This window comes from Pygocentrus nattereri, chromosome 25, assembly GCF_015220715.1.
Source record: "Pygocentrus nattereri isolate fPygNat1 chromosome 25, fPygNat1.pri, whole genome shotgun sequence".
NCBI classification, from domain to species: Eukaryota; Metazoa; Chordata; class Actinopteri; order Characiformes; family Serrasalmidae; genus Pygocentrus; species Pygocentrus nattereri.
Window position 1 is genome coordinate 27,465,095 of NC_051235.1, and position 21,747 is coordinate 27,486,841.

Consider the following 21,747-nt stretch of genomic DNA (forward strand, 5'->3'; position numbering starts at 1 on the left):
ACATGGGACATACTAATGATGCAAATATATACACTGATCAGGCATTACGTTATGACCATATATAGGTGCACTTTGCAGTTCTACAGTTACAGACTGTAGTCCATCTGTTTCTCTGATACTCTGTTACCCTGTTCTTCAGTGGTCAGGACCCCCATGGACCCTCACAAAGCAGGTACTATTTGGGTGGTGGATCATTCTCAGCACTGCAGTAACACTGACATGGTGGTGGGGTGTTAGTGTGTGTTGTGCTGGTCTGAGTGGATCAGACACAGCAGTGCTGCTGGATTATGTATATATATATATATATATTTATGTGTGTGTGTGTGTGTGTGTATATATGATATGCATTCTTAATATATAGAAATACATAGAAATTATACATGTGAAATATATATAGGTTCTATGCATACAGTACATGACAGTACACAGTGTGTGTGTGTGTGTGTGTGTGTGTGTATTTGTGTGTGTAACCTTTTGCATCCTCTGCAGTGATGGTGAGTGTGTATTGTGGAGCTGTGCCCTCCATGCTGTCAGCCTGCACTGTGATGACCCCTGAGTCTCGGTCCACGCGAAACAGGTTGCGGGGGTTCTCGGGCACCTGCCCCGCCAGCCGGTAAAAAATCCGCACATTATCCGTTTTGGGGTCATCATTGTCGGCTGCCTGCACTGTGAGAATTTCAGTTCCTGTGTGACAGTGAAAACACAAAGGAGACATTCATGATGAAAACCAAGAGATGCGTTAATCAAAGCACCGCACTGCAGTCAATTTAATATGTAGTGGCCAGGGCTGTGGTCACATGAGGCTGCAGTATCAGTGCTCTTCCAACAGAAGGAGTCAAAAAGAGGGATGTATTCTCTGTTTATTCTCTGCTTATTTCTGGCTTTTTATTATATATTTGTAAGTGATTCATTCCAATGACTGATATAATCCTATGATAATGTTAATGTTCACAGATGACCATCTAAATGAATGTTGATTGACCGCAATGATTGTCTGACTGCGTGTGGGTGACCTTTCGTTGCAAGTTCCTTGACCACTGTGTGGTACTGCATCTGTGGGAAGGTGGGCCTGTTGTCATTAGCATCTCCCACCATGACCCTCAGCTCTACGGGCTTAGCGATCTCCCTGCCATCCGGCCGCTCCGCCACAATACTAATGTGGAACTGGAGAGAGAGAGAGAGAGAGAGAGAGAGAGAGAGAGAGAGAGAGAGAGAGAGAGAGAAAAAACTCCCAATTCTGTTGTCACATACACACATGGGGTGGAAAGTGTCAGTAATTGTAATTTAAAAGAGTGTTAATGTATTATTTTGGAAGATTTTGGACTTTTCTTGATTTTATTAGAACTGATTCTGATTCTGAACTATTTTTACTTAGATTGATTTTTATAATTTGCACTTAGACCTGCAGGTACTCAAAGCCCTTTTCTCTTGCTTCTTCTCTCTCAATCACATTGTTTTAGCAAAGGAATGCATTGGATGTGTTCATATCAGTTTAACAGATAACAATATCAACAAATAAAATCCCCTGGAAAGTGCTTTAACACTAGATATTGCTTAATAGAGTAGTAATAAGCAGCCACTTAACATGTACTGGCTTGATAAAGCTTAATAAGGCAACTACAATGATGGTACAAAGCCCCGCTATCCTGTTTGCCCCACTATTCTTTGTAAATGCTCAGCTTATCTTTAACTAAATTTCCAGTAAATGCAAGTGAACTATGAGTCCAGTGTGAAAAATTTTATTACATTTATTAAACACCAAGCTTAACCCTAACCTTAACCACAAAGTAAAACCTACAACCACTCCCTGACCTAAACCTAACCATAATGTTGTTGATAATCAACAGATTATAAGCAGAATGTAATGCGAGGGTGAGCGATGATGAGGCAGACGCATATGTTGAGAGAAGTGAGATTTATTAGAGGCAAATCCATAATCAGGTTCTAAACAGTCCAGGGTTAACTAACCAACGTGGAGAGATCGAGGGACAGACATGACAAAACAGAGGCCGGAAGATCAAACACCATACAATACAATACAAAGACCAGCAAACAACTAGGGAAAAACACAGGGCTTAAATACTAGAACAGGGTTAACAAGACACAGGTGGTTAACAAGAGGGTTAACAAGACACAGGTGAGAACAATCACGGACAAGGTTTAGAAACAAGGGGGCAGAACAGGGAAGAATCAAAACAAGGAAGCACATGGACAAGACCAAAAGGTAAACGAAAGCACATGGAGGACTGGGAGGGGCCAATCCTGACACAGAAAGGTTGTTAATGATTTAACTTATTCTCCAGGGTATATTTTGGTTTGTCCATCTGAATTTACACGACCAAATCATAAGGCAAATTATACAGTAACTGCACAAAATAAATGTACATTTTTTTTTTTTTTTTTATAAAACCTCCCCTCAAATAAACAGAAAATGAGTTTTATGATCACGCATATTGCTATATGCTTACAATTTACTGTTGAAAGCCAAAGTTGAAAGTACTGTTGAAAGCCTTAGACACTCTTTGTATTATTTTATTATATAGTTTACCACTGAAGAGACGCCATCTGTTTATAGTTTATAGTCCAGATTTGGGGAAAATCAGTTGAATTTCAGTAGAAAAAAAATTGTGAGCTGTTGCTCACACCTCTCAATTTGAAGCTTTGGCATTTTATTTTAGACTGAAAGGATTCCAAAAGAACTGGAGGAGTTTTTGGACCTGCTTTTTTCACTCAAGTTGTTTTCTGCTGTGGTAGATTTACTTCTGCTTCATGCTTTAGTTCTATTAACAACATTTTCACTGGAGACCTGGATGGGTTTTAGACTACTTTACCCATCTCTGAGTATGGCACTAATGTTTATGTTTGTGTCACGCTTGACTCCTCCCACTCCCCCATATGCTTTTTGTTTACCTTTTGTTAGTCCATGTGCTTCTTTGTTTTGGTATCCCTACTCCTGCCCCCTTGTTTTGTGACTCCACCCCTCATTATCTTCACCTGTCCCTTGTCTTCCCGGTGTTGTATTCAAGCCCTGTGTTTGCCCTTTGTTTTCACTGGTCTTTGTTTGATGTATGTTTGTTGGATGGCTTGTATTTCAGTCTGTGTTTGTTTTGTCATGTCTAACCCGCGGTCTCTCCGTGTTGGTTATATGAACCTGGACTGTCATGACCACGAGCCTGGATTTGCCCTCAATAAAAGTCGCTTATCTCAGCATATGCGTCCACCTCTTTTTGTAGCGCCAATCAGATTTCAGAGTCTTGGCCACCCTTGCCACCCCTTTAGAACCCCCCTGACTGGCAGGCATGTACACTCTGCAGTCAGATTTTCATAGTTTTCTCATTAGCCATGAGACTGTCCTGCATCCTTTTGTCTCTTTTAGCTGTGGTCAGTCCCAGATTTACTCTTGTCCAGTTTCTTGACATGTAGGTTTTCAGGTTTATTTGGATGGTCAATAAAAAGCTTCTATTGGCACTGTAGACACTGAAGCCTTGGTTCCTATTACCACCACTGTAAAGAAGTCAGAGTTGGTAAGTTTCTCTGCAGTGAACTATTTTGTATCAAACCACACTGAATGACTTAACACAAGCACATTGCATTGTGCCGAAAGGGGATAACCAGCGAGGAGTACGTCTAAAGGCTGATAAAGCATGGAAAGGATGTACGTCTCCAGCACAGGGAACTTTAGCTGTGACTAATGCTCCATTCTGTTCCACAATAACATGGCTGATTTATGCAGTTTACACATTCAGATCTCATGCTTGCCCTAGATTAGATCTACTGAATAAGAAAGGGCAGGACACAGCAGTGTTAAAGCAGCACTGGATGACTGGAAATATACATATTAAAGATTTTATATTGCTTTATCATTTCTTAAGACTATGTATGTCTGTAAATATGGACTATTCTGTGGTTTGAAAATAGTGAATAATTCAATATTATATAATATTATTATATATTAAATAAAAATACAGTATTTTTATTATGAATCTTTAAACCCAAGGGATTAATTGAGATAAAATGAGATAAATATACATATATGCTAAATTATCATTTGTAATATATTTTCTATAGGGCGTGTCCCAAACCCCTCTATTTACACAGGCAACATTTTTTTCCATTTCTTTAAGACTATTTTGATTACTTTGAGGCTTAAAGATTTAGATTCCAAGGTTTTTTTTCCAGCAAAAAAACTACAGTATTTAGGTGGATGTAGATGGAGCACTAACTTAGCCACACCCCTGCATTTTAGAGCGTTAAAAGTCTGAACTGACTGTGACTTTGGACCATTTTTAACTCACCTGGTCCTGTGTTTCTCTGTCCAGTGGAGCGTTGAGGTAGATGACTCCTTCTCTGCTGATGGTGAAGAGCATCTCTGGAAACTCTCCTTCCAGACTGTACTCCACTGGACTACCACTCCACTTCACCTGCACAGCAAGAAACACATACAGATACATGTGTTACGAAGAAACACACACAACTGTTTTTAATGGAATATCATTTTTCAGTTTTTTTTTATTTGCATCTATTTAAGTACTAAAAAGTCATAATTCACTTTTGATTGACCAGTTTATGACCTCTCTTTATCCCATTGAATCCAAAACAGGCTGATCTTTGCAGCTCCATTTCCTTTTAATGACTGTAGCAACTACAGATTTAACAGCACGCACAAACTACAGTTGTATGCAAAAGTTTGGGCACCTCTTGTCAGGTAATATTTTCATGTCATATGTTTTTACATACTAATGTCAAATGCAACATCAACATTATAGTGATGAAGACGCGGTGACTATAGTAGATAATTCAGCCACATCCTTGGAAGACGCATCCTTCACCAAGTTTTCTCTTTGAATTCTCTGTCAACACAATTGCAGTCAGATGCATTTACTAAGGGAAGGGGTCCGAAACACAACCCACATTACAAAATTTTCTTCTGTATGTTGCGGGTGTAACTTAAATGTTAATTTTGTGTGTTTTTTGTTGTTTATGATTATTTGATTTCATACATCTATTAAAACTTCATAAGATGTTAAAACAGAGGGGTAACATTTGACAGAAAAATGTAAAAAATATACCACCCTTAAACTAATGTTTGGTTAAAAATATAGCACTCTTTTCACAGTGGTTCATCCCAATGTGGAGTATAACAGGTCCCATGACCAGAGTTCAGACAAGGGTATGACCAGAGCTGTTACAATTGGCCCCTCCCAGTCTCCTCATGTGCTTTCGTTTACCTTTAAGTCCTGTCATGTGCTTTTGTTTTGATGTCTTCCCAGTCCGGCCCCCTTGTTTTGTGACTCTGCCCCTGATTGTTCCCACCTGTGTTTTCCACCTGCGTCCGGTTATCCCTAGTTATCCCTGTTTGCATTTAAGCCCTGTGTTTTCCTGAGTTTCTTGTTGGTCTTTGTTTGTTTGATGTTTGAATTGTTGTTTGATTGTTCTGTTGGAAGCGTTGGGGTTCGTGGTTGTGTTCCATCATGTCTGTCCTCCATTCCATCTGTGTTGGCTATATGAACCTGGACTGTCATGACCACGACCCTGGATTTGCCCTCAATGAAACTCGCTTATCTCAGCGTATGCATCCGCCTCATCGCTCCCCGGCATTACAATAGCATTGTAGGTCAGAACCAACACTGGTGCAGAGGAACGACTTACAGCAGCCAAAATAACTTTATCCTACTTGTGGTTTTAAAGGCACACATGGTATGCTAATGTGTTGGGGCCTGTATATCTATGGACACCAGCTTGAGAGACTTCAAAAGGACTGAGAAATGTATCTGAACTTTCTAAGTCTTTTATTTTCTTGCAGTTTGCGGTGTCTGCTGACAAGAGACAGAGAAGGAGAAATAAATCTTGAAAAGACATATGTATGAACCGTGGCCATTAATTCATTAGACCAGTGTAGTTATAGCGAGCAATTGCACATTTCTACCAGAGGGGTCTCCAAATCCCCAAAACTTGCATAGTGAAGCATTAAGATTATGAAAAACACACAATCAGGTGTGTCCAGACTTGTGACTAATATCTTTTGTTTTCAAAAAAGGGACGAAAATTAGGTTTTCCTTTCATTAAAAAATCACTGCTTCCTTCCATCCTTTTGGCCTGGGGAGTACGTGACCAGTATTAGAAGACTTTAGGATCCATCACAGCACAGAGCCATATAACATGACTAAATGTGAAAACAACATAGATCACAGACACATGCCCATAAAGTATAAAGCATTGCTATAAGGCCCCCTGAGGCTGATGTTTACATTTCAGTTTAAGCGAAAGTTTAGCAGAGCACTGACGTGATGAGCAGACAGTGCTGTGTTGTGTGACTGGAGAGTGTACAGAGGTCAGCAGCTGCCAAAACAAAGCAGCTGCCCGCACTGTGGAGGGATTTTCCACTCTGCTGGAAAAAGAGTGGCGGCCGTTGATGGAAGGGGTGTGAAAAAGCACCGAAGAAGGAGAGGGCCCTGGAGCAGAGCGATGGACCACGTGCGCCTCTGCTGTGGCCTCGGAACCTTCTCCGTTTGTTTTGGAGATGGCTCGCCAAAGCCAATGTCTTTGTACACACACGGCTGCTTCACTGTAGATACACTGTCAGAGGTTTTCAGGAGGGCAGCGCTTTGAAGAGATTAATGACCTCAGCTCTGGTCTAAAAATGGTGAGCTCCAACTAACGTGATGTCATCTGTTGGGTTTCCAGGTTTTTTCTATCCAAATGATTAAGTTGTATGTTGAGATTGAGGCTGATAACGCAGCTCTTTGAAGTGCGCTGCTCTTTTCAAGCGCTAATGCGTTGGTGACCAATCTTTGAAGCTGATCTCTATTTATTTGGATGCTGCTTTTGGAAAAACTCTTTGGCAATGGATGAAGCCCGGAGGAAAAGGTTAGGGTCAAAAAAGTTGTTTTGAAGGGTAAAATAAAAGCAATTTGAAAAATGATCCTGGATAATGGCCAAAAAGTTAAAGGTATGAGCAGAACGACTACTCTGGCGGTCCTAGAGCTGTGCAACATTGTTGGCCTTTGCAGTAGTGATACTGCCGCAAATGAGCTCTCTAACCAATCACAGTGTGTTTTACTACATGCTTTTACATCTCGACCAGTCACAGCTCCAGGTGAGCTCCTGTGGGGTTTTTGATTCATGTAGTCCAATATATTCCAAATTATTTAGATCAAAATAATGCAAGCCAATTTTCAACCATGTCATATTACTAATGTATTTTTGAAAAGCAATAAGCCACAAGAGGCATCATATGAAGTGTGCCCAAGAACACCTTTCTCGTGATAAAATTACAGTAACGCACAGCCTCTTGTAGCTTATTGCTTTTGTAAAACATCTGCCAAGATAAAATATGATAAAATACACAATTTTAAGAAAATAATTTGTTACTGTCAATAATCAGCATAAGTATTCCGTCAAGAAGTGTGGTTCCTTTAGAGTAGAGTATCGTTGCCAAGCAACGAGAATGAGCCAAAGAATGTGTGGTCATATAACAATGAACATATGATACCAAATCACTGATCAATGCAAACACTTTCGCTTTATTTGCTGGTAACCAAATTACCACAGTGAGTATTATTTAGCACCAATCCAGTGGCGCCCTCTCCTCATGCTGGAGCTGAATCTCAAATGGCTCTGGGTCCTGTAGCCCAATGGTGCAAAATACAAGAAATATTCATTTGGGATTCAGCCACATCCACACTCCATACTTGACACACTATTTGGCAGTATAGGCTAGAATTCCTAAACTTTCATATCTAGCACACTATTTATGGAATACAGAGCCGTTTGGAATTCAGCCTGGGTTTGATGCTACTTCTGACTGAAACACAAACATTTGAAGCGTGTAAAGTATTCATGACGTTTTTTAGACTGTTTCTTTAGAATTTTTCTCTTTGCCTTTTCGTGAGATACTAGGTAGGCGTGATTGTTGTCTGCGTTGCTATGGTGACCAGCAGTCTGCACGCTGAACTTCAGGGTTAAAGGGTGAATCAGCAATTCTACATTAACTCCAGCGTTTAAGACCATTTACTGTTAAAACTGTGTTGAACAGTCAGCAGAGCTTTATTTTACTGTAAAGGATTATTTTATTTTTTACCTAAAAGCTGTCCCCTGCTCTAAAATGAACTATGTATTGTTTTAATACATAGCTTATACTTCTGTTGTGTAGATTATAACAGTTTTATAGCACCCTATTCCTCAGTCTGTAGAAGGCCAAACACATAAGAAGATTTTTGCCCATTCAAACAAAAAAAGTAACTCATTAATGCTCGATTTCTTGTAAATCTGAGTTTAATTAAAATAATGTTACTAAACACAGGCAATAAGAGGAAGAGAAAGAAGCTGAAGGACTTCTGAAGAAGCAGGTCTGATAAAGGTTAGTGACCAAGAAGAAAGCGAGTGAACATTGTTTAAGCTCTCAGTAAAAAATAATACTGAATTTGTAGATTTTATTGCCTTAATATATCTTCATTTATCAGACTAAATAAAAAGTCAAATGAGAAAATGTATTTTTTGATGTCAAATGTCACTATGGATATGTCACCTAGACAAGGGGTCAGCAACATGTGGCACTAAATGCTCTTAAACGTTGGAGTTAATGTACGACTGCTAATTCACCCTTTATCCCTGAAGGTCGATGTGCCGACTGCTGGTTAACATAGCAACACTGACAACAATCCCGTCTAGCTAGTATCTAATGAAAAGAAAAACAGAGAGATTTAAGGCAAACATTGATGATTTGGAGATGAATGGACTTATATGTGTTTATAATCACTCCAGCTGGTTTCCTGATACATTTAATCTGCAGCAAGAAACTGTCAAACACTAAAAAGTCACAAATCTGAATCTCATTCGCCAGCTTTTCCGTTCCACCTTAAATGGTGTTAATTTGGTAATCATAAATGAATGTGCCATTCTTTGTATTGTTAAAGCTTACTGAAAAATCTGGAATGAAAAACGACAATACCTCTTCTTGCTTTAATGGGCAGCGGCTAAAATATTTCCGTAGTTTGATTGATGTAAACAGCCGTCATACAACCGAACAATAATAATCTGTCAGTTCTCAATTAATTATGTCTGCACTGAACGTCTTATACAGCCAAAGGTTTGACAGACTTGGCAGCAGTGGCTAAAGAAGATTTGCAAGACTCTTACTCTGTCCAAAGAGAGGCCTTCAAAATGTTGAATAAAAGTATTAAAAATGCTCTATTTGATGGAAGCGCTGTCTTTGGAAACACCAAAACACAGCGCTAAATTGGGATTTGTAGGATTATGCTGGACCTTTTGGGTCTATTTTTATGCACGCAGAGCTTTTACAGTAAGAAAAACAAGGGGAATTGCCTCTCCTGCGTTGTTGCAGAGAGAGAGAGAGAGAGAGAGAGAGAGAGAGGCGTGAGCTCGGAGTCCTTCAGTAACTCCAATCTGTTTCATAACAGATGTGACTCCCACCACCCACATGTACACTCAGCACCCGAGCGAGTGGGCCGAACAAGGCTTTTCCCATCCAGGCAAAAAAAACAAAAAACAACACTCTGCAGTGCTGGAACTATAGACACACACACACACACACACACACACACACACACAGGCACAGACACACACACTTATTCACTCACACACATACTTTCTGTCTCACATCCACACACAAACACTCATACATGAAGAGTACTTTGTAACTTTACTCCTCGCTCTCTCTCACTCTCTCTCGCTCTCTCTCACTCTCACTCTCTCTCGCTCTCTCTCGTTCTCTCTCTTTCTCACTCTCTTTCACTGTCTCTCTCTCACTCTCTCTCTCTCTTGCTCTCTCACTGTCTCTCTCACTCTCTCTCTCGCTCTCACTCTCACTCTCGCTCTCTCTCTTGCTCTCGCTGTCTCTCTCTCACTCTCACTCTCTCTCACTCTCACTCTCTCTCGCTCTCTCTTACTCTCTCTCTCTCACTAACTCTCTCTTGCTCTCTCTAACTCTCTAACTCTCTCACTCTCTCTCTCTCTCTCTCTCACTCACTCTCTCTCTCGCTCTCACTGTCTCTCTCACTCTCTCTCTCGCTCTCACTCTCTCTCGCTCTCTCTTACTCTCTCTCTCTCACTAACTCTCTCTTGCTCTCTCTAACTCTCTAACTCTCTCACTCTCTCTCTCTCACTCACTCTCTCTCTCTCTCTCTCTCGCTCTCACTGTCTCTCTCACTCTCTCTCTCGCTCTCACTCTCTCTCTCACTCTCTCTCTTGCTCTCGCTGTTTCTCTCTCTCTCTCTCACTCTCTCTCTCACTCTCTCTCTCTCTCTCTCTGAATGTGACTTAACTTTACCTTGATGTATTTCTTTTTATCATTCTGCTGCCACAATGAGCTCAGCCTATGCAGTCAGTAGACCTGACTTTTGAGTGACACACTTACTTTATAACATACCAATAAATTGAGAACACACAAAAATAAAATACGACTAAAACAAAATTTATTTCCTAATTCTAACAGGCCTGGAAACATGGCTGAGTCAACGCAGCTCAGTGTGAGTCCATCTTCCAGGTATCAGTTCAGTCTAATCATTAAACACAGTTTTACTATTCATAAATTGGTATATAAATATGGACGACCACTGCTGGAAAATCAGCCAGTATCTCTACACCACGCTTCAGTGGAGGGTGGAAAAGTGTAGGCGTGTGTGGGACGAGGAAAGCGTGAGGAAGAGAGAAGGGAGCAGGAGGAGGTGGAAGAAGAGTGGGGGGATACATTAGAGGTGAGAGTTTTCACATACCATAGGAAAACTGTGAAACTGATACATAATTATGCTCTCACTCTCAAACTACACTGAAAAAAATGCATTTGGGTCAAAATTATACATAATATCCATATGAACAAAACACATCAGCACCGTTTGGTTTGTCACTTACTTCTGGCAATGATAGTGTTGATGTAATTCATATGGAAATCATGTATATTTCACATATATCCGTGCTAGATGTAAATAAAGTTTCCAAAGTTTGCTGATATGGACTGTTCTACCAAGTTTGTACAAATTACAGCCCAACAGTAAAAAAAATGTAGAAAAACATTTGGAATTTAGATCATTACAAGGATTATGTTATCTATTTACACCCAAGGCAATAGTTGAGATATTAATAAGCTAAATATATACAAAAATCATAATTTATGGGGTGCTTTCTATGAGGGGGTGTCTGTCTCAAACCCTAACAGCTAAATTTAAACTTTTACAAAAAAAATAAAAAATTTTTGCAATGTTTAAAAGATCGTTTTTATTTATTTTAAAGTGGACTTAAAATATTTAGATTAAGCATGAATATTTTTTTTTAATAAAATGTTCATGTCACTACCAAAATGCCGTTTTAATATGTAGGTGGAGCCTTATTTTAGCCACACCCTTGCATTTTAGAGCAGGAAGTGAGGCTGCATACCTGTCCCTCATGGCCACATGGTGAGCAGTTAGATCCCATTGTTTTGAAGTAAATGTGTCCTAAAATCTCAAAATCAGTGTGAAACATTAAATATTGTCACTACCGAAATATATTTTCTATAAATTGTGTGTACATCTGTTCAAAGCTGATGTACTGGCTAGTGTTTTGAATTCTGCTCAAAATGAGTTGAAATTGTCACTGAAATTGGTTGGTTAGTGTAGTGCTTAACACCTTTGTCTTCTATGCTGTAGACTGGGGTTCAATCCCCCACCAGGGCAAGCACCCTACACTATACCAATAAAAGTCCTTGGGCAAGACTCCTAACCCCACCTTGGCCTACTTGTGTAAAATGATCAAATTGTAAGTCATACCTGGGAGCTTCCCTATTTAGGGTGTTGGCAACCGCCAATGTTTGTCACACCTTTGTAGAGGAGTGACCGGTATGGTACATATCTTAGAAAAGAAAAGTAACAAAATTGCCCCAACACCAAAGAGAAAAATAAAAGAGGGCTGGGAAAAGATGATTTCCGCCTTCCTTGAGGTGCTTTGCCTGTGGTTGCCTGTACGCTCCAGTGGTGCGGCGGTAATGCTGCCGACTGCCGACCATTACAGCGGTTTGACCCTCGGTCTGGGTCACCTCATTAGCAGCGATGTCAATCGCACACTCTGTTGCCCCATATATCTCTTTACTTTTTTGTTTTTTTTGCTGGGTTTCAGTTCTGCACTTCTCCCTCCCCGCTGTCCCGTAACAGAAACAGTTTCAGTGTGTTAGGATTGTTTTGGTAGTGATAAATGGGAATGTCCAGTCATTCCATTTATTGCAATAAACATAATTAAAGCATAGGGTCACTCAATGCAAACGATTTTGGTCTAAAGTCCAAAACCTGTTTTGAAGTGTGACTGAATATGTTTGATAGAATCATCTGACACACATAAAAACTGTTTTTGAACAGCATTTTGTTTTATTATGACCTGAAAGCACTGTGGTTAACTAGCCCTCTAGCTGGGCTTCTTTCAGCCTTTCCACTGCAGTCGGGTCGGCAAAGTGCTGCTTATGTTTTCCAAGCAATTAAAATTTAATGGAAACAAAAGATAAGATCCATAGTGCTGAGGAGAACAAGCTAGCTGTCTCCTTCCCTCCTTACTCTGTGGGTCCGGTGTCCTGCGTTATTTATATTCCAGCAGTAGCTACGTGCTGAGATGGCCATTAAACTATGACTAGTATTAAATTTAAATAGACGTTAAGCTAAGTAGGCTAAGGTCACGTCACTCTGCAGGTCAGGTGTCAATTACATAAGGCAGGGGTCAGTAAGAGCATGCTAGGAGTTTTGACTTAGACACACGTGAAGACAGAATTACACTGAAAGCGTTCACAGTGCATTGTTCATAAAGCTGCATGACACCTACATAATCTCATCATGACATTAACCTACATAAACATTCATAAAGGCTGACTGTCCTAGGCGTCATCTGTCATAAAGGCCACTCGTGTCAACTTTGATGTCAAACTGGCAGAACATTTTGAGTCTCATGACACTTCTTTGGGTAAATGACATAACACGTTACACCAGCTGACTTTAGTGCATAGCACAATGACATAAAGCTGATCTGAATCTTATAAACGGTACAATGAAACTGACTTTATCTAAGGGCCACAGAAAATGCTCACTTTTGTTCAACCAGCCTGACTTGGCAAACTATGCATTATATGATTATCATATGTCATAATCAGCATTATAATATTGTGACATAACCTGAACTAGCCTAACAAACTCTGTCATTTCGCCCCAGAAATCTAATGTCGGAAGAAAAGTCAGTGTTAACTTGACAGAGTTGGCAAATGCAATGACACCTATGAGTCTAAGTGTTTATAAATGTTAATGTAGGTTTATGTCAGTTCTTATGTAGGTGCCATGTAGCCTTATGGACGTTTCACTGCAGTGAAGTGTTAGCTAAAAACCTACCCTATCTACCCTAACTTCTTGTTAAGAACTGCTTTAATGTTAAAAGTTAAGAACGTTAAAAAGTTAATTTACTGTTTAGAAGATAAAAGGTTTTTCTGTTTTGTTGTTGATGGTATATCATGTTGTTAATACATGAACTTCTCTGGTACATGCATTTTGTGAGCGTGAGGACGTGTTCCAGTTGTGTTTTTTAATATGTGAAATATTTAAATGTAATATGCACAATAAAGACTTAAAGGATAATTTATTTCAAATCAAATCAAATCAAATCAAATTTATTTGTAGCGCTTTTTACAACGGATGTTGTCACAAAGCAGCTTTACAGAATTTCAGAAAAGAAAAAGTTTCAAGAGAACTGTAAGAATGTACAGAAACCCCCCAGTGGGCAAGCCAGGGGCAACAGTGGCAAGGAAAAACTCCCTCAGAACTGAGGAAGAAACCTTGGGAGGAACCAGGCTCACCAGGGGGGACCCATCCTCCTCCTTCTTCTATAAAGCTACCACTTCAGAAATCTTCACAGATATATTAATTAATACAACAGTTAGTTCTGGGGATGAAAGCTGATTGGTTGAGAGCCGTTCTAACCGTGCTGATATTACTACACTAAATTCCCAAACGGTCAGTCGGTCTGTGTAGAGCTGGAGAACGAACTGCCAGCCGTGCGGCGAGTGGGCGGAGCTCGTTACTGTAGCAACAAGCTGCTCATTAAGGAGCTATAATTAGGAGGAAGGAACTGAACATTAAAACGTATTAAACGCTGCGTTCACGGCCTGTTTATCCATTTCTTACTTTATTCATTTAACTGTGGTATAAAAGCAGTAGAACAGTCGAGGTTGTGTGTTATCGCTATAACATCACGGCTGCGATGATCTCCAGTGACCAATTCACAGCCGTGATGTTATTTTGCAATGACACACTTCCTCTCGTGTTCTATTGCTAAACAACACCTCATATCTCCGTTTTTGTTGTTTTGTATTTTTTGACATAATTAGAAAAGGCCTATTGCCCTTCATGATATTTAAAAATATTTATCCATGTTCCTCCAATGAAAGTTAAGGTTCCATTATTGCTTGCCCTGTAAAGTTTTTGGATATACAAGGTTTTGTTCCAAATGATTGTAAGTAAGTGATACTTATTAGTCCCACAAACGGGGAAATTTCACCTCCGCATTTAACCCATCCGTGAAGTGAAACACCACATACACACTAGTGAAATACACACACACTAGGGGGCAGTGAGCACACTCACCCAGAGCAGTGGGCAACCCTATCCGCAGTGCCCGGGGAGCAGTTGCTCAAGGACACCTCAGTCATGGACTGCCGGCAACCTTCCGGTCACAGGGCTGGTTCCCTAACCTCCAGCCCACTACTGCCCTTAAGAAAGTCAGTTAGGTCCCACTGACATTTGAACTCGGATCACTGGATTCAGAGTCCAGAGTGCTGACCATTACACCATGGAACCACACGCTGATGAGATTTGGGGTGAAATGGGCTTCTTGAATTTTCTTCACTAGTCGTTTTTTTTAACTAAATTATTCTTTAACAATAAAGAAATGTTTAGCAACCAACCAAGGCCAGAGCTAGATCAGTGGCTAGCAGTCAGATTTAGTTGAGTGGTGCAGCACAGAGATTCCAAGTGATTGTGTGACATATACTATATGCTGGGTAGTGTAGTAAGTGAACACTGACAGACGAAAACATGAAAAACACACAAAACTGTGAATTCTGTCAAATTGCTGAGGCTGAGGGATACAATGCTGCCTTACAGAGTACTACATAACAATTCACACAGCATAATAACGCTAGTTTTAGGCTGGAATTCCCCTTTAATCCCTTAAATGGCCAGACAACATTTTATTACTCGCTCTATAAACCAGCCAGTTTGCACTCAAGTCCCTGTAGCTACTAAATAACAAGCTTTAGAATGTCAAAAGCCTGGGACTTCAATGGGTTAACTTTTGAATCACATTCCCAATCACTTGACATTTCACATGGCAGTTACTATGACTGCACAGTTGTGTGGTCTAACCTGGGAGATGGGGATGGGGTATGGTCCTGGCAGGTTCTCCTGCAGCCTCACTGGGTCAGGAGAGGCCCACGTGTTCCCCGTCACCTCCACCAGCACGGTTCCAGTGGAGAAAAACGCATTAGCCTTTCCACCCATGTCCTGCACCATCACTGAGAGCTTATAACGACCACACATCTCAGGGTCCAGCGTGGAGGCCCCTGTAGTTCAAATGGACATAAATTACAGATACAGATACATTGAATTGCCAGTTAGGTGCGCCTATATTGTACCTTGGACATTCTACCTCCATGTCAGTGCCACTGATCTGGTGAGAATGGTCCACCATCCAACTAATATGATGAGCTGTTGTTCCAGAAATTGTGCACCTACAAATTGAACTCATATGGTAGGTTCTTCTGATAAATTGGATTATGAGGTCAGTGTATTAAAAGTCTTGTCTTTGTCTAATTTTTTTTTTTTGTTTAAATGCAGGTCAAAATGAATTTACACCTCTTATTATTTATTAGCATTTCCCATATTGTCCCAAGGTTTTTGGAAGTAAAGTTTGTATTAATTTATATATATTAACTCATTGCTATTCTATATCATAGCTATTCTATATAAATCCAGCACTATGCAATTCAATTTGTTATAGACCTATAACACAGATATGTGTGTTGCTCTGAGAGCTGTTGAACAGCCGTAAAGGCCAGCACGTGAGATCCTTTCCACCTTCTGCTTCGGCACAGGGCAAAGCCTAAAACAAACAGAGCATAAAAATATTCCATGATCTGCTGGGGGATTGTAATGGCATATTAAGCCTCTGTATCTACCTCTGTGCCTCTGCCAGGCTTGCTTTGATTGCATTTGGCACTAGACTTGGCTGATCTGACCCGGTGTTCAGGCTCTCGATGAGTCACTCAAATTAAACGACATTCTGCTCCAGCCTGCTGAGCCTTGGCATGGCTGCAAAGCCTTTTAAAATCCATGGAAAGAGTTTTAAAAAGATGATGAAGAAGAAGGACAATGTTGTTAATAACCTTGTTAATGAGCAATCAGTGGCCCTTCTTGGCCTGGCGGAGTGACAGGGCAGGAACTGAAGAGGGTTATTTGTTGATTTCACAGTAAATTGGGTCTGGAAAGAGGAGGTGATGTGGAAGGTACAGGATGAGAAGTTGCTGTCCAGTTAAAAACAGGCAGCCAATAGGACACCAAGGTAAACTGTGTGTCCAGGAATAGCATCAGGTCCGATTCTCACTGCTATCAGGATTTGACTGGTTAGAGCCGGAACGGATGTGTGTGTGTGTGTGTGTGTGTGTGTGCGCCTGAGTGTGTGTGGCAGAAAGGGAGCACGATGGATACAGTAGGATTTAGAGGACACGCTACAGGACTGGCCATCAGCAGCAGAGCGTTTAACAATGAAACAGCAGGTAAGCAGCAGTGTTGTGTTCAGCTAAATATCACATATTTAGTCGCTCTCTTTTGATTTGTTCCTCAACAAAAATCCTTCCTGAATAAATAATAAAAAAATATATTTTCCTGTCATGCCAAGTGTAGTTAAACGATCGAGATATATACTTGGGTTCAAATTAGTTTGTCCGTACATTTGTACAATTTTATATGCAAAGCAGCTCATAGGCTTGATAACTCACTCACTCACATTTGGCAACCTAAATATTCTCCACAAGGTGGTGCCATTAGGAGCCAAACAGCCTCTGAAGCTTGTAAGTGCAGGGCATCAATGACATTGTGTCATTGTGTTTATAGATAACAGCACATCATACAGTGTCGGAAACCACATAAGCAAGTACTTAGCGACACTTCACAGTTTGAGGCAAGTGAGTGATGATTTAGGCATGATTTAGGAGGGTCAGGATGGCCCAAGGGCCCAAATGAGATAAGAGATAGGAGCAAATGTTTTTCTTGTGATTTCTTACGCTAACTGAACGATTCGTAACCGGAATTCTCGTTTAATTAAACAATAATTAAACAGTAGTTTTAGACACTGTGTCAAAAGCAATGCATCTTGCCTTCTATCTACCCCCCCCCCCCCCCCCCCCCCCCCCCGACCACAGTGGTTTATCCCAATGCTCTTATTCTGTAAGAAGAATAAGAGCATTGAGAGGAACAAGATCAAGACTGGAGCTGTTTTATTTTATTTTATATTTTACTGTCATTCTACTCTATTCTATTCTATTCTATTCTAAAATCGTCATGTCAATCATTGTGTTTATTACCATCCTCAGTTAGAGACACCTCGCCTGTGATGCTGTCTATGTGGAACATGTGGCTGGCTGGGATTCGGGGTGTCTGGTCCAAAAGGCTGAAGCGTAGGTCAGCGTGGGCAGTGTTGCGATCATCACGGTCGAGGGCCTCCACTTGCATGAACGGGATCGCTGCATTTCAGACAGCAAAGATGGGGCAGGAGTTAGTCTTTAACACAGATAGTAACAGGTTGATTGATATCACTTAATAACTGCTCTCAGAATAATAGATTTCTGCTTCTATATTTCCATCTATTGTTGTGAATACTGTGCCCTGATTTGCCATCTACCAAAGCTTTGGCTGGCGTGCAAGAGGTGCTAATGTTATTCCTCCTAATAAACGGCCAAACGTTCAACTCTTCTTCACCACCATCACTGCAATGTTATGTTTTTTGTTTTTACCACATTACCGCATACAGGTAACAAGACGGAATGGAGAAGAACCGCGTCTGCAGTGTTCAGGATTTTGTGAGCTGCAGATTTAGGGGTATTTCAATACCCCCATTTCACAACATGAATGACTGTAACACCAGTACTCTAGTTATAGTGAACTTGCTATGACTGTCACAGGTTGACATTGTATTTGCAGTAGAGCAGCTAATGGTATAAACAAAAGGGTGAAACAGAGGTTAGGACACTGCTGGGGTTGTCGCAAATGTTAGGACAGTAATTAGGAAATCTTGTCTAGTTAGGACTAAAGACTGTCCTAAATCTTTTCTTATCTGGAGTTCATAAGATTATGAAGTTGTCATTGTGTAACAGCCACTGTTCAGTCCTAACTCAAGTTGTCATTGTGATCTAAACGATATGATTTCAGAGTTAGACTGTATCGCTAATATGGCCCCAGGAGTTTTTAATTATAGCTGGGGAGATTCTCAGTAGTTGTATGACATATTTACATAATGCAGGCTGGGTTGTTTGGACAAACACACAAAAAGGGGGGCAGTCATGGGCTGGAGGTTAGGGAACTAGCCTTGTGATCAGAAGGTCACCGGTTCGATCCCCTGAACTGACAGTATGTGACTGAAGTGCCCTTGAGCAAGACGCCTAACCCCCTGGGCACCGTGGATAGGGCTGCCCACCGTCCTTCGCAAGTGAGCTCACTGCCCCCTAGTGTGTGTGTGTGTGTGTGTGTGTGTGTGTGTGTGTGTGTGTGTGTGTGTGTGTATGTGTGTGCACTCACTAGTGTGTATGTGGTGTTTCACTGCACAGATGGGTTAAATGCGGAGGTGAAATTTCCCCACTGTGGGACTAACAAGGGTCTCTTAATCTTAAAAAAGGATGCCAAGTTGTGAATTCTGTTAAACGATGATACTGAGGGATACAATTGCTGCAAAATATTCCTTAACATGACCAGTAATAGAGGTGACACTTTAAATTAAGTGGTCATTTATGGATGAAACAAACACTCAGCAGGTTAGGGTTAAGGTTAGGATTAGGTTTTTTGGGGTGAGGTTAAGGTTAGGGTTAGGATTAGTGCCAGAGTGAGGATTAGGTTTTGGGTGATGTTGATATTTTTTGCCTAATGGAAGTAACATATTAACCTTACGTCTACTTAATGTAAGTAATATATGAACAGAACATCTACAAGATATTTACTTCAATGCAATCAGATGCTTTACTACTGTTACTTCACTGATATGCAGTTGATGTGTTACTGATAATCTGTTAAGAGTTTATTAATCATCTACAAATAAAGTGTCGCCATAATGTATTCAATGGTTGCTTTAGGCCTGAGTTTCCATTTAAAGAGTGGCACTCTGTATTTTTTCTCCGGGAATACTTATGTAGCTTCCATCCATAGAAGTAGATGATAATAATGACTCTAATGGACCTTTATAAGGCTGACTGATGTCATGTATTGTCTGTCTTTTGCAAACACAAGAATACGTTACCAGATTGCCAGATAAAAATATTAGGGAACAGATGCGGCATAAAACAGTCATTTGGTTGCTGTTATCTGTAACTATGGCAACGTTAAACAGCAGAGTGAAAGCCTTGGCTGCTCGGATATAAAGGAGGAGGAGACTGATAAAACATCTCCAGTTCCACTGTGTGGATGCATCTTGCACTGGCAGACCTCCCAGCTGCATCTGATTTTATACTACAGACAAACGCATCATCGTATCAGATCATATCAGATCTTGTATTTATTTTTGGTATCTGATCAGTGGCCAACCACTTTGCCTGCAAGTGTAAGAGCAACCTTATAACATCACTGTCCGAAGAAATGCATGTATATCCATTTCTTTCTATTTTTATTTTTCTGCATCAGTGGATAAAAGCAGCCGCCCTTCATATTGAAGATGTAATGATAAGTGGACCAAGAGAAATGCTCCAAACTGACTTGGAATTAAATCTATTTACATAAACTTCAGGATGATTTATACTTCTGCTGTAAAGTTATTATTTTGGAGATGCTTTTGTTGAAATGCGAAAAATACTCACTTAGCCTTAATTATTTACTTCACGTGTTAATGGCTCTATTTATGACATTATTCTTAAAACTGTGCTTAGATCCCACAACAAAAACAGGTTCTAACATGTCATATGCAGATCACTATTCCTGAAAGCCTCATAAAAAGCATGCATCATCTATTATTCCTGATGAAGGCTTATGCTCTTCCATAATGGTTGAATCTGAAGGTTATGATACAAAAGCAAGACTGAGTTCACCACGTCAACGGATGAATGCAGCATCTATGGTGCACTATCATGCACTGACAAAAGAGATGAATAGAAGACCTTGAAGTGAATCACTGTCCTTTCACATTCCCTTCAAAATCTAGTGTCCCTCCTTTGTCATTATTGCACAGCTTTGTGGTTAGTTTCAATACCTCAAAAGCATTTTTGTATATTTCACTTTCCAAAGGTGAATCTTTAATCTTTTGGCTTTGCATATGTTTAAACTGGTGTCTGCTAATGTCTGTGTAACTGTGTGACTGTACCAGTCAGCATTAAAAGGCTGGAAATCAAAATATATTGGGCCAAATACGGAGCCCAGATGCACTCACATTCTTACCTTTCAGTAGACCCAGCTGCACTGAGCCTCTCATGCTCTCTTCCAGGAACACAGGCACGTTGTCATTCTTGTCAATGACGCACACCTCCACATTGAAGTTCTGGGGGTGCATGGATGCCATGAAGGACACCTGGGAGAAAAGTGCAGACAGGTTCTACAGTCACGTGGAAGGCCTTTTCACTGCTCACACTGTACAACCCTTAATCATACCTTATGACCTGCAATTTTCTGCAGCGCTCGTCAAGTATTTTTGGTTCAGCCTTGAAGCCAAATAGCTGGATGCCTGCTGTTAGCCCAGAGTTTTCTGTGTAGTAAATTTGTGCTACAAAAATTCACACATCAAAGCTCAGTAGCAATTACCACAATCATGCTCCATGATGAGGAGGAAAATAGTAACTACGCTATATGGCCAAAAGCACGCGGACACCTGACCATGGCACAATATTTCATATTTTCAACATCCCACTTCAAACCATCGGCATTAATATACAGCTGTCTCCCCTTTTTGTAAATAACAGCCCCCACCTTTTCAGGAGGCTTTCCATAAGAATTTGGAGTGTGTCTCAGGGTATAGGTGCCCATTCAGTCAAAAGAGCATTTGTGAGGTCAGGCTTTTCAGTGCGATGGTATATTTGTGCTTTGGTTTTTTATTTAAACCAAAGCACAAATATAAGCATTCAATGACAACCAAATAACACAACCCTAGTTAAATGCTAGGAATGTTAATTTATTTTACCATTGGCTTGCATTGAAGTATGAAAATCAAAAAATTGTAATTGTTGTCCCGTTGACAATCTGTATAAATAAAAACAATACTTGGCCATGACTTAGTAAGGCATGGGAACAAGATAATTAAGTCATGGCCATGATTTAGTAAGGCGTGGGAACGAGGTACTAATGTGTGACCATGACTTAGTAAGGCTTGATCTCCTTCCCACGCCTTACTCATGTTGTGGCCACACATTCGAATCTTGTTGCTATGTGTTAATAAGGCATGGCCATGACTTAATTATCTCGTTCCCATGCAGGCATCCAGCTAAGTCATGGCCAAGCTTTGCTTTTATTTATACAGGATGTCACCAGCAGGGCTCCCAACTTG

The 21,747-nt window shown here is 40.5% G+C and overlaps 1 protein-coding gene, 1 long non-coding RNA gene and 1 other non-coding gene across 3 annotated transcripts in view; 1 reads left to right on the forward strand and 2 right to left on the reverse strand.

Moving 5' to 3' along the window:
* The window catches only part of cdh16 (cadherin 16, KSP-cadherin), a 71,980-nt gene that overhangs the window by 42,799 nt on the left and 7,434 nt on the right, over positions 1-21,747 (reverse strand). Inside the window, exons 5-10 of the mRNA XM_017723712.2 lie at positions 20,649-20,778; positions 17,600-17,758; positions 15,384-15,580; positions 4,296-4,421; positions 1,014-1,164; positions 472-684 (exon numbers count right to left, since the gene is read on the reverse strand). Coding sequence (XP_017579201.1) covers positions 472-684; positions 1,014-1,164; positions 4,296-4,421; positions 15,384-15,580; positions 17,600-17,758; positions 20,649-20,778 — 976 coding nt within the window. The remainder of the gene's footprint in view (positions 1-471; positions 685-1,013; positions 1,165-4,295; positions 4,422-15,383; positions 15,581-17,599; positions 17,759-20,648; positions 20,779-21,747) is intronic.
* Positions 14,745-14,816, reverse strand: trnaq-cug. Its single transcript has one exon. It is a non-coding gene; the product is annotated as a tRNA-Gln (tRNA).
* LOC119262465 lies at positions 16,702-18,001 on the forward strand. Its single transcript, XR_005129674.1, has 2 exons — positions 16,702-16,792; positions 17,609-18,001. It is a non-coding gene; the product is annotated as an uncharacterized LOC119262465 (long non-coding RNA).